The 13,086-nt window shown below is 44.0% G+C and overlaps 1 protein-coding gene and 1 long non-coding RNA gene across 2 annotated transcripts in view; one reads left to right on the plus strand and one right to left on the minus strand.

Annotated features, from left to right (window-relative positions):
• The window catches only part of dlgap3 (discs, large (Drosophila) homolog-associated protein 3), a 396,097-nt gene that overhangs the window by 379,798 nt on the left and 3,213 nt on the right, over positions 1-13,086 (plus strand). The window contains exons 11-13 of the mRNA XM_052469115.1: positions 8,107-8,425; positions 8,663-8,754; positions 10,614-10,760. Of these exons, the coding sequence (XP_052325075.1) occupies positions 8,107-8,425; positions 8,663-8,754; positions 10,614-10,760 (558 nt within the window). The remainder of the gene's footprint in view (positions 1-8,106; positions 8,426-8,662; positions 8,755-10,613; positions 10,761-13,086) is intronic.
• On the minus strand, positions 3,049-3,768 carry LOC127909137 (uncharacterized). Its single transcript, XR_008069851.1, has 3 exons — positions 3,322-3,768; positions 3,162-3,257; positions 3,049-3,129 (listed from the first exon to the last, which is right to left on the minus strand). It is a non-coding gene; the product is annotated as an uncharacterized LOC127909137 (long non-coding RNA).

Below are 13,086 nucleotides of genomic sequence, written 5' to 3' on the forward strand. Positions count from 1 at the left end.
GTTAGTTAGTTAGGTTGCTAGTTAGTTAGTTAGTTAGGTTGTTAGGTAGTTAGTTTGGTAGTTTGGTAGGTATGTAGGTAGTTAGTTAGTTAGTAAGGATGGTAGGTTGTTAGTTAGTTAGTTAGTTAGTTAGTTAGTTAGTTAGTTAGTTAGTTAGTTAGTTAGTTAGTTAGTTAGGTTGTTAGGTAGTTTGTTAGTTTGTTGGGTAGTTAGTTTGTTAGTTTGGTAGGTAGGTATGTAGGTAGTTAGTTAGTTAATAAGGATGTTAGGTAGGTAGTTAGTTAGTTAGTTAGGTAGTTAGTTAGTTAGTTAGTTAGTTAGTTAGTTAGTTAGTTAGTTAGTTGGTTAGTTTGTTTGTTTGTCAGTTAGTTAGGTAGGTATGTGTGTGAGTTGGTTTGTTAGTTAGTTAGTTTGTTAGTTAGGTAGTTAGTTAGTTAATTAGTTGTTAGGTAGGTAGTTAGTTCGTTTTTTTAGGTAGGTAGTTAGTTAGGTTGTTAGGTAGGTAGGTAGTTAGTTAGGTTGTTAGGTAGTTCGTTTGTTAGGTTGTTAGGTACGTCATTAGTTAGTTAGTTAGTTAGTTAGTTAGTTAGTTAGTTAGTTAGTTAGTTAGTTAGGTAGGTAGGTAGGTAGGTAGGTAGGTAGGTAGGTAGGTAGGTAGGTAGGTAGGTAGGTAGGTAGGATGTTAGGATGTTAGGTAGGTAGTTTGTTAGTTTTTTATGTAGGTAATTAGTTAGTTTGTTAGGATGTTAGGTAGGTATATAGGTAGGTAGGTAGTTAGGTTGTTAGTTAGTTTGGTAGTGTCGTGGAGAATCGGATCAAATACAACGCATTACAGAACTTGTGATATCAATTCGGCGTTTAATACAAGAGTATAGCAAGCCGGGATGGTCCGCGGAACACACCCCTTTTCCAGAGCCCTGGCTCCAGTATTTATCCACATATTGCATATGAGCCCATCCCACATGCAAATGAAGTTACATTCCAATCCGTGCATCCTGCTTGTTCAGCCCAATCACGCCCATACCTGCTTTCCGTCAGATTATAATGATGACAAGACCCTTGCTTTGTTCCTGCACTTAACTAAATGCATTCTTTTGTGTGTGTGTTATCTAGGATCAGCAGACTATGTTTCTCCTCAGTTTCTAGCGTGTCCAGCTATACTAAAAATACTATACATTCCTCTATTTTACAGCCCTATACTTTGGCTCTGCACTTAGCTCAATATGTTCCTTTGTATGTGTGTCTTTATCTCAGAGCAACAGACTACGTGTCTCCTCTGTCATTCCTTCTGCATCTCTACGTCCTAAAAATATGCGAACTATGTCTATTGGTCATCAGTTGCTCATTTGGCTGACCTCCTCCTTTGTATATCCCTCTGGCCTTGGTATGTCCAGCTATCCTGGCACCTATGTGTCACCTTCCCTTCATGTGGTCTGTTTTTAGTGTTCAGCTATTCTATACATTTTATGCATTTGTCTATGTGTAATATTTGCTCCCACAGTAGTTAGTTAGGTTCTTAGGTAGGTAGTTAGTTAGTTAGTTAGTTAGTTGTTTGGTAGGTAGGTCGATAGGTAGGTAGGTAGGTAGGTAGTTAGTTAGCAGTTAATTGATTAGTTAGTTAGTTAGTTGGGTTATTAGGTAGGTAGGTAGGTAGGTAGGTAGGTAGGTAGGTAGGTAGGTAGGTAGGTAGGTAGGTAGGTAGGTAGGTAGGTAAGTAGTTAGGTTAGTTAGTTAGTTAGTTAGTTAGTTAGTTAGTTAGTTAGTTAGTTTTAGTTAGTTTTTGTTTGTTTGTTTGTTAGTTAGTTAGTTAGTTAGTTAGTTAGTTAGTTAGTTAGTTAGTTAGTTAGTTAGTTAGGTTGTTAGGTAGGTAGTTAGTTAGTTAGGTATTTAGTTAGTCAGTCAGTTATTTAGGTTGTTAGGTAGGTAGTTAGTTCGTTAGTTCGTTAGTTCGTTAGGTAGGTAGGTAGGTAGGTAGGTAGGTAGGTAGGTAGGTAGGTAGGTAGGTGGGTGGGTAGGTGGGTGGGTGGGCCAGGTGGGTGGGTGGGTAGGTAGGTAGGTAGGTAGGTAGGCAGGTAGGTAGGTAGGTAGGTGGGTGGGTGGGTGGGTGGGTGGGTGGGTGGGTGGGTGGGTGGGTGGGTAGGTAGGTAGGTCCTGGTATGATAGGTATAGTATGCAACGGTAGTTTGGTAACATTGTGTCTGCTTTATAGGTAGTAGGTACATCATTGAAGGACTTATCTACTTCCTGTCCTCTTCATCCCCATTGGGACTTCATTACATCATTAGTTTGGTTTATCATTGTGTCTGCTTTATGCTTAGTATTTCTTACATCATTGAAGGACTTATCTACTTCCTGTCCTCTTCATCCCCATTGGGACTTCATTACATCATTAGAGGGTTTATCTACTTCCTGTCCTCTTCATCCCCATTGGGACTTCATTACGTCAGTTTATCTACTTCCTGTCCTCTTCATCCCCATTGGGACTTCATTACGTCAGTTTATCTACTTCCTGTCCTCTTCATCCCCATTGGGACTTCATTACGTCAGTTTATCTACTTCCTGTCCTCTTCATCCCCAATTGGGACTTCATTACATAATGAACTGTCTCCACTTCTCCCTAATAAAGAACAGCAAGTTGCAATCTGCCTTTAGAAGCATCCACTCCATTTAACCAAGGGACTGTACATTATTTATAATTAGGGACACCTGAAGAGAATTGGATCTCTCTGAAATGAAAATGGATGACCCTCCCTTCAATAAAATATCTTTACACACGACCCTCCCTGAACACTTGAAAAAAAAACACAAAAAAAGTGATCCTCCACCTATACCCCGGAAAAATAATCATTAAACATAAAGTGGCTCTCGGAGAACATGCCTATTGTTCACCCTCATTCCTAGGAGGGACCAGAGCCTTAGATATGTAGTTTATTAAGAAACTGTTCTTTGCTTTTTTAAGAATGGCATGTCAGCGTAGCCAGAAGGTTGTGGATTCGTAGACCACCACGGACAACGCTCTAACCACTAGGATACCTGCCACCTCTACACTCTAACCACTAGGATACCTGCCTCCTCTACACTCTAACCACTAGGATACCTGCCACCTCTACACTCTAACCACTAGGATACCTGCCACCTCTACGCTCTAACCACTAGGATACCTGCCACCTCTACACTCTAACCACTAGGATACCTGCCACCTCTACACTCTAACCACTAGGATACCTGCCACCTCTACACTCTAACCACTAGGATACCTGCCTCCTCTACGCTCTAACCACTAGGATACCTGCCACCTCTACGCTCTAACCACTAGGATACCTGCCACCTCTACACTCTAACCACTAGGATACCTGCCACCTCTACACTCTAACCACTAGGATACCTGCCACCTCTACACTCTAACCACTAGGATACCTGCCACCTCTACACTCTAACCACTAGGATACCTGCCACCTCTACACTCTAACCACTAGGATACCTGCCACCTCTACACTCTAACCACTAGGATACCTGCCACCTCTACACTCTAACCACTAGGATACCTGCCACCTCTACACTCTAACCACTAGGATACCTGCCACCTCTACACTCTAACCACTAGGATACCTGCCTCCTCTACACTCTAACCACTAGGATACCTGCCTCCTCTACGCTCTAACCACTAGGATACCTGCCTCCTCTACGCTCTAACCACTAGGATACCTGCCACCTCTACACTCTAACCACTAGGATACCTGCCACCTCTACACTCTAACCACTAGGATACCTGCCTCCTCTACGCTCTAACCACTAGGATACCTGCCACCTCTACACTCTAACCACTAGGATACCTGCCTCCTCTACGCTCTAACCACTAGGATACCTTCCGCCTCTACGCTCTAACCACTAGGCTACCTGCCTCCTCTACACTCTAACCACTAGGCTACCTGCCTCCTCTACACTCTAACCACTAGGCTACCTGCCTCCTCTACACTCTAACCACTAGGCTACCTGCCTCCTCTACACTCTAACCACTAGGCTACCTGCCTCCTCTACACTCTAACCACTAGGCTACCTGCCACCTCTACTGGCACACTCTAACCACTGAGGCTACCCTGCCGCCACAGACACTCTAACCACTAAAGGCTAAAAACCTTGCCGCCTGTTCTGAGTGTCACTCTAACCACTAGGCTGCAGACACCCTGCCACCTCTACACTCTAACCACTGATGTTGATACCTGACCCCATTGCCTCTACACTCTAACCACTAGGCTACCTGCCGACCTACTACTGTAGTGGTACACTCTACTGGCCAGCTCCTGATTGGTTGAGTTAGTATGTTGCAGAGAACACCCACAGACAGAAAACTCTACCCAGGGTTGCTAAAACGGTTGACTTTAAAAACAATCTTGTACGATTTACTTGAACCCTACTGTTCTGAGTGTCACAGAAACTGTAGTGGTACTGTACAGACCTCTGTAGCATACTGCATATGCAGACACAGACCCTGTAGAATACCCTGTATAGGTCATGAACCTTATCATCTCACCAACGAGATCTAGGATCCAAATTCACCGTGTGTCTGCTTTGATGTTGATAAAACACCGCGGACCCCATTGCCTATTGTAGTGGTACTGTACAGACCTACTGTATGATACTGTAGTGGTACTGTATAGGTCTACTGTATGATACTGTAGTGGTACTGTACAGACCTACTGTAGCATACTGTATGATACTGTAGTGGTACTGTACAGACCTACTGTAGCATACTGTATGATACTGTAGTGGTACTGTATAGGTCTACTGTATGATACTGTAGTGGTACTGTACAGACCTACTGTAGCATACTGTAGGATGCTGTGGTGGTACTGTACAGACCTACTGTAGCATACTGTATGATACTGTAGTGGTACTGTATAGGTCTACTGTATGATACTGTAGTGGTACTGTACAGACCTACTGTAGCATACTGTAGGATGCTGTAGTGGTACTGTACAGACCTACTGTAGAATACTGTAGGATACTGTAGTGGTACTGTACAGACCTACTGCAGCATACTGTATGATACTGTAGTGGTACTGTACAGATCTACTGTAGCATACTGTACAGACCTACTGTAGCATACTGTATGATACTGTAGTGGTACTGTACAGACCTACTGTAGGATACTGTAGTGGTACTGTACAGATCTACTGTAGCATACTGTAGGATACTGTAGTGGTACTGTATAGGTCTACTGTATGATACTGTAGTTGTACTGTACAGACCTACTGTAGCAAGCTGTATGATACTGTAGTGGTACTGTACAGACCTACTGCAGCATACTGTATGATACTGTATGATACTGTAGTGGTACTGGACAGATCTACTGTAGCATACTGTAGGATAATGTAGTGGTACTGTACAGACCTACTGTAGCATACTGTATGATACTGTAGTGGTACTGTATAGGTCTACTGTATGATACTGTAGTGGTACTGTACAGACCTACTGTAGCATACTGTAGGATGCTGTTGTGGTTATGTACAGATCTACTGTAGCATACTGTATGATACTGTAGTGGTACTGTACAGACCTACTGTAGCATACTGTATGATACTGTAGTGGTACTGTATAGGTCTACTGTATGATACTGTAGTGGTACTGTACAGACCTACTGTAGCATACTGTAGGATGCTGTTGTGGTACTGTACAGATCTACTGTAGCATACTGTAGGATACTGTAGTGGTACTGTATAGGTCTACTGTATGATACTGTAGTTGTACTGTACAGACCTACTGTAGCATACTGTAGGATACTGTAGTGGTACTGTATAGGTCTACTGTATGATACTGTAGTGGTACTGTACAGACCTACTGTAGCATACTGTAGGATACTGTAGTGGTACTGTACAGACCTACTGTAGCATACTGTAGGATGCTGTTGTGGTACTGTACAGATCTACTGTAGCATACTGTAGGATACTGTAGTGGTACTGTATAGGTCTACTGTATGATACTGTAGTTGTACTGTACAGACCTACTGTAGCATACTGTAGGATACTGTAGTGGTACTGTATATGTCTACTGTATGATACTGTAGTGGTACTGTACAGACCTACTGTAGCATAATGTAGGATACTGAAGTGGTACTGTACAGATATACTGTAGCATACTGTATGATACTGTAGTGGTACTGTACAGACCTACTGTAGCATACTGTAGGATACTGTAGTGGTACTGTATAGGTCTACTGTATGATACTGTAGTGGTACTGTACATACCTACTGTAGAATACTGTAGGATGCTGTAGTGGTACTGTACAGACCTACTGTAGAATACTGTAGGATACTGGAGTGGTACTGTATAGGTCTACTGTATGATACTGTAGTGGTACTGTACAGACCTACTGCAGCATACTGTATGATACTGTATGATACTGTAGTGGTACTGTACAGATCTACTGTAGCATACTGTAGGATACTGTAGTGGTACTGTACAGACCTACTGTAGCATACTGTAGGATGCTGTTGTGGTACTGTACAGATCTACTGTAGCATACTGAAGGATACTGTAGTGGTACTGTATAGGTATACTGTATGATACTGTAGTGGTACTGTACAGACCTACTGTAGCATACTGTAGGATCCTGTAGTGGTACTGTATAGGTCTACTGTATGATACTGTAGTGGTACTGTACAGACCTACTGTAGCATACTGTAGGATACTGTAGTGGTACTGTATAGGCCTACTGTATGATACTGTAGTGGTACTGTACAGACCTACTGTAGCATACTGTAGGATACTGTAGTGGTACTGTATAGGCCTACTGTATGATACTGTAGTGGTACTGTACAGACCTACTGTAGAATACTGTAGGATGCTGTAGTGGTACTGTACAGACCTACTGTAGAATACTGTAGGATACTGTAGTGGTACTGTATAGGTCTACTGTATGATACTGTAGTGGTACTGTACAGACCTACTGTAGCATACTGTATGATACTGTAGTGGTACTGTATAGGTCTACTGTATGATACTGTAGTGGTACTGTACAGACCTACTGTAGCATACTGTAGGATGCTGTAGTGGTACTGTATAGACCTACTGTAGCATACTGTAGTGGTACTGTACTGTAGTGGCACTGTACAGACCTACTGTAGCATACTGTAGGATACTGTAGTGGTGCCGTACAGACCTACTGTTGCATACTGTATGATGCTGTAGTGGTACTGTACAGACGTACTGTAGCATACTGTAGGATACTGTAGTGGTACTGTATAGACCTACTGTAGCATACTGTAGTGGTACTGTACAGACCTACTGTAGCATACTGTAGCATACAATACTTATTTTCCACCATAATTTGCAAATAAATTCATTAAAAATTCTACAATGTAATTTTCTGGATTTTTTTTTTCTCATTTTGTCTGTCATAGTTGAAGTGTACCTATGATGAAAATTACAGGCCACTCTCATATTTTTAAGTGGGAGAACTTGCACAATTGTTGGCTGACTAAATACTTTTTTGCCCCACTGTATATAGCCTAGGCCTGTAACGTATAATGAAGGAGATGGATCATTTAATTGAGACCACACTCGGAACACTTGATATTGTGCGCTCAGCAGATAATCAGGGCACACATCGAGATACTATAATAAAGAAATCATTCTCTAAACCCTGAGCAATATGACATTTAATTGATTACAAATTACATGATCCTTCCTTGGACTCAATAGAAAAATATATACTAACCCCCCCACCCCCCCCCCCTGACTGAAATTGAAAAAGCATGACGCTCCCCCATTTTTCTCTGGGTGACTGTTGTGTACATTTCCCATCTCTCCCTAACTTGACTTACTTTGACTTTAAACCCTTTCATTTGCTCTGGTTCTGTGTTGAATTGTTTTTGTTGTTGTTGTTGTTGTTGTTGTTGTTGAGCTAAGCCTTTAGCATTTAGCCTTTAGCATTTCGCCTTTAGCCTTTAGCATTTAGCCTTTAGCATTTAGCCTTTAGCCTTTAGCATTTAGCCTTTCGCATTTAGCCTTTAGCCTTTAGCCTTTAGCATTTAGCCTTTAGCCTTTAGCATTTAGCCTTTAGCCTCCCCATCAGCGTAACTGGTTGTTGCTACTGGTTTTCTCCAGGTGCACACCCAGGGCCAGTGGGCCTACAGAGAAGACTATGTCCAGGATGGTTACGCTACAGACAACCACCAGATCCCCCCCCTGCCCCCGCGGGCCCACTCCCCTCTACCCCTCGCAGCGGACCGTGGTGGCTGGATAGGCACACCCCAGCCCTCGCTGGAGGGGGGTCTCCGTAGTCTACCTGATTCCGGTCGCGCCTCGCCCTGTCCGAGAGACGGAGAGTTCTTCCTACGCCTCCTTCAGACGGAGGTGGAGAGGATGGAGGGATGGTGTCAGAACATGGAGAGAGAGGCGGAGGAGAACGAGCTGCCGGAGGAGGGTGAGGAAAAGGGGAGGAAAGGGGGAGGAAAGGGGGAGAGAGGGTGGAAGAGGGGTGAGATGTTGGATGAGTGCTGGGGGGGTTGTCAGAAAGAGTAGGAAGTAAGTTTTTGGAAAGATGGACTGGTTTGAGCCTTAGCTCACAAGTTACATACGTTGGACTCTCTACTTCCTGTGTCCTGACTTCCTACGTCTTTCTGTTGCCTTCCATCCTGTTTCCTGTGTGTTTCCTGTCCAGTTCTGGAGCTGATCCGTAATGCGGTGGGCAGTGCCCAGATGCTCATGACCCAGAAGGTCCAGCAGTTCTTCCGTCTGTGCCAGCAAAGCGTGGTGAGTGTGTGTGTGTGTGTGTGTGTGTGTGTGTGTGTGTGTGTGTGTGTGTGTGTGTGTGTGTGTGTGTGTGTGTGTGTGTGTGTGTGTGTGTGTGTGTGTGTGTGTGTGTGTGTGTGTGCGTGCGTGCGTGCGTGCGTGCGTGCGTGTGTGTGTGGTTTCACTATCCTTGTGGGACAAAAAATTTCACCTGTCCCCTCAAGGAAAAAGGCTATTTTAGGTTTGGGGTTCAAGTTACAATTAGGGTTAGAGGTTAGGATTAGCGGTTAGGATTACGGGTTAGGATTAGGGGTTAGGATTAGAGGTTAGGATTAGAGGTTAGGATTAGAGGTTAGGGTTAGGATTAGAGGTTAGGTTTAGGGTTAGGATTAGAGGTTAGGATTAGAGGTTAGGGTTAGGTTCAGGGATAGGATTAGAAGTTAGGTTTTGATTTAGGTTTAGGGTTAAAGGTTAAAGTTAGGGTTTGGTTAGGGTTTGGTTAGGGTTTGGTTAGGGTTTGGTTGGGGTTTGGTTAGGTTTTGGTTAGAGTTTGGTTGGGGTTTGGTTAGGGTTTGGTTAGGGTTTGGTTAGGGTTTGGTTAGGGTTTGGTTGGGGTTTGGTTGGGGTTTGGTTAGGGTTTGGTTGGGGTTTGGGTAGGGTTTGGTTGGGGTTTGGTTAGGGTTTGGTTGGGGTTTGGTTGGGGTTTGGTTAGGGTTTGGTTGGGGTTTGGGTAGGGTTTGTTGGGGTTTGGTTAGGGTTTGGTTAGGGTTTGGTTGGGGTTTGGTTAGGGTTTGGTTAGTAATATAATAATAATAATATAATATATGCCATTTATCAGACGCTTTTATCCAAAGGGTTACAGTCATGGTGCATACATTTACGTTATGGGTTTGGTTAGGGAACCCATTACCCTGGCGTTACAAGCGCCATGTTACCAACTGAGCTTAGAAGGACCAGAAGGGTTTGGTTGGGGTTTGCTTAGGGTTTGGTTAGGGTTTGGTTAGGGTTTGGTTGGGGTTTGGTTAGGGTTTGGTTAGGGTTTGCTTAGGGTTTGGTTAGGGTTTGGTTGGGGTTTGGTTAGGGTTTGGTTAGAGTTTGGTTGGGGTTTGGTTAGGGTTTGGTTAGGGTTTGGTTAGAGTTTGCTTAGGGTTTGGTTAGGGTTTGGTTGGGGTTTGGTTGGGGTTTGGTTAGGGTTTGGTTGGGGTTTGGTTAACGGTTAGGGAAAATAGGATTTTGATTGGGAATACATGTTTTGGTCCCCACAAGGATAGTAAAACAAAGGTGTGTGTGTTTATGTGTGTTCTCTTCTATCTTTTGTCAACCAATATGAATGAGCCCTGGCTACAGTATGGGCATATCTACAAATATGAGTGAGTGCTAGTTGTGGGGATAATGTAACTACAAATATGAGTGAGTCCTAGTTGTGGGGATAATGTAACCACAAATATGAGTGAGTCCTAGCTGTGGGGATAATGTAACCACAAATATGAGTGAGTCCTAGCTGTGGGGATAATGTAACCACAAATATGAGTGAGTCCTAGTTGTGGGGATAATGTAACCACAAATATGAGTGAGTCCTAGCTATGGGGATAATGTAACTACAAATATGAGTGAGTCCTAGCTATGGGGATAATGTAACTACAAATATGAATGAGTCCTACCTATGGGGATAATGTATCTACCAATATGAATAAACCCTAGCTATGTGGATAATGTATCTACCAATATGAATAAACCCTAGCTATGGGGATAATGTATCTACCAATATGAATAAACCCTATGGGATTTATTCTACAGTTTTCTTGTGATCGGTTCTCATGATCCCTACCTCCACTTATGTATTCTTTGCCCCTCCACCCCTCCACCCCTCACCCCTCCAGGACCCCTCGGCGTACCCCCAGCCCACCTCTCAGGACCTGTCCGGGCTCTGGGACCTGCTCCAGCTCAACGTGGAAGACGTCAAGGGCAAGTTCCAGCACCTCCAGAGGCTCAAGGACTCCGGCTGGAGGCTTCCCCCAGACAAGAAAGTGAGAGCCGGGGTCCGCTTTGCCCTGTTGCCCCCTGACCTTTGGTCAATCCCCAGAGCCAAGATGGCAGTGTGTCGGAGAGTGGCACAGATGGTTCTGCTGCCTCCAAGCCCTGGCTGTGAAACTACACAACATCAAGAGGGGGGAGAAGAGCCTTACGCTTTTAAAGTTTTTGTGTTTGTTTGTTCTGATTGCCAAAAATGATCTGAGCCCATCTTAACTAAAATGACTGAGTGCTGTTTCAAAGCTTTATGACAAATAGTGTTGATATCTTGTTTTGGAAAAGACAGAAAGAACAAAACTCACAGTAGCAACTGGCATCTATTAACAAGTGCTAACAATTCCTACCTCCTTTCCTTCCTCTCTTCTTTCATATTGGTGTCTTTATTTTTTGGGGGAATATTCTGCACTCCTTTCTGCTACGTCTACTCTCCTTTTGTATTGTTTCATGGTTGTCTTTATTATGTTGGTTTTTGTATTTCACATCTCATTATGCATCTGCCCCCCACCCCTACAATCTTCAATTTTGGCCTTCATCCTCCTCTCATGTTCTACCTTAAACCTTCTCTCATTCTCCCATAATCCTGCTCATCCTTCCATTTTGCCCACCACATCCCACTGACTCTATCATCCTTCCATAATGTCCACCACATCCCACTGACTCTATCATCCTTCCATTATGTCCACCACATCCCACTGACTCTATCATCTTTCCATAATGTCCACCACATTTTGTGTCTATCATCCTTCCATAATGTCCAAACATCCCACTGACCTATCATCCTTCCAAAATGACATCCCAGTGCTGTATCATCCTTCCATTATGTCCACCACATCCCACTGACTCTATCATCTTTCCATTTCCACCACATCCCACTGACTCTATCATCCTTCCATAATGTCCAACATCCCACTGACTTATCATCCTTCCATAATGTCCACACATCCCACTGACTCTATCATCCTTCCATAATTCACATCCCACTGACTCTATCATCCTTCCATAATGTCCACCACATCCCACTGCTGCTCTATCATCTTTCCATAATGTCCACCACATCCCACTGACTCTATCATCCTTCCATAATGTCCACCACATCCCACTGACTCTATCATCTTTCCATAATGTCCACCACATCTGACTCTATCATCCTTCCATAATGTCCACCACATTTGACTCTATCATCCTTCCATAATGTCCACCACATCCCACTGACTCTATCATCTTTCCATAATGTCCACCACATCCCACTGACTCTATCATCCTTCCATTATGTCCACCACATCCCACTGACTCTATCATCCTTCCATAATGTCCACCACATCCCACTGACTCTATCATCTTTCCATAATGTCCACCACATCCCACTGACTCTATCATCCTTCCATAATGTCCACCACATCCCACTGACTCTATCATCCTTCCATAATGTCCACCACATCCCACTGACTCTATCATCCTTCCATAATGTCCACCACATCCCACTGACTCTATCATCCTTCCATAATGTCCACCACATCCCACTGACTCTATCATCCTTCCATAATGTCCACCACATCCCACTGACTCTATCATCCTTCCATAATGTCCACCACATCCCACTGACTCTATCATCCTTCCATAATGTCCACCACATCCCACTGACTCTATCATCCTTCCATAATGTCCACCACATCCCACTGACTCTATCATCCTTCCATAATGTCCACCACATCCCACTGACTCTATCATCCTTCCATAATGTCCACCACATCCCACTGACTCTATCATCTTTCCATAATGTCCACCACATCCCACTGACTCTATCATCCTTCCATAATGTCCACCACATCCCACTGACTCTATCATCCTTCCATAATGTCCACCACATCCCACTGACTCTATCATCCTTCCATAATGTCCACCACATCCCACTGACTCTATCATCCTTCCATAATGTCCACCACATCCCACTGACTCTATCATCCAACTTCCACACAATCCCTCCCCTTCCCCACAATCCCACTGACTCCCCTTCATCCTTCCACCCCCTTCCCCACATCCCTGTCCACCCCCTTCCCCCTATCATCCTCCTCCACTCCTTCCCCACATCCCTCCTCCTGCCACCCCCTCTATCATCCTTCCATAATCCCCCTTCCCCACATCCCTCCTGACTCTATCATCCTTCCATAATCACCCCCTTCCACCACATCCCACAATGACTCTATCACCCCCCTTCCATAATGTCCACCACATCCCACAATCCCTCCTCCCTACCCCCCTTCATCCTTCCATAATGTCCACCACACCCCTTCCCACATGACTCCTATCATCCTTCCCCTTCCC

The sequence above is a fragment of the Oncorhynchus keta genome, chromosome 19 (genome assembly GCF_023373465.1).
Source record: "Oncorhynchus keta strain PuntledgeMale-10-30-2019 chromosome 19, Oket_V2, whole genome shotgun sequence".
NCBI lineage: Eukaryota > Metazoa > Chordata > Actinopteri > Salmoniformes > Salmonidae > Oncorhynchus > Oncorhynchus keta.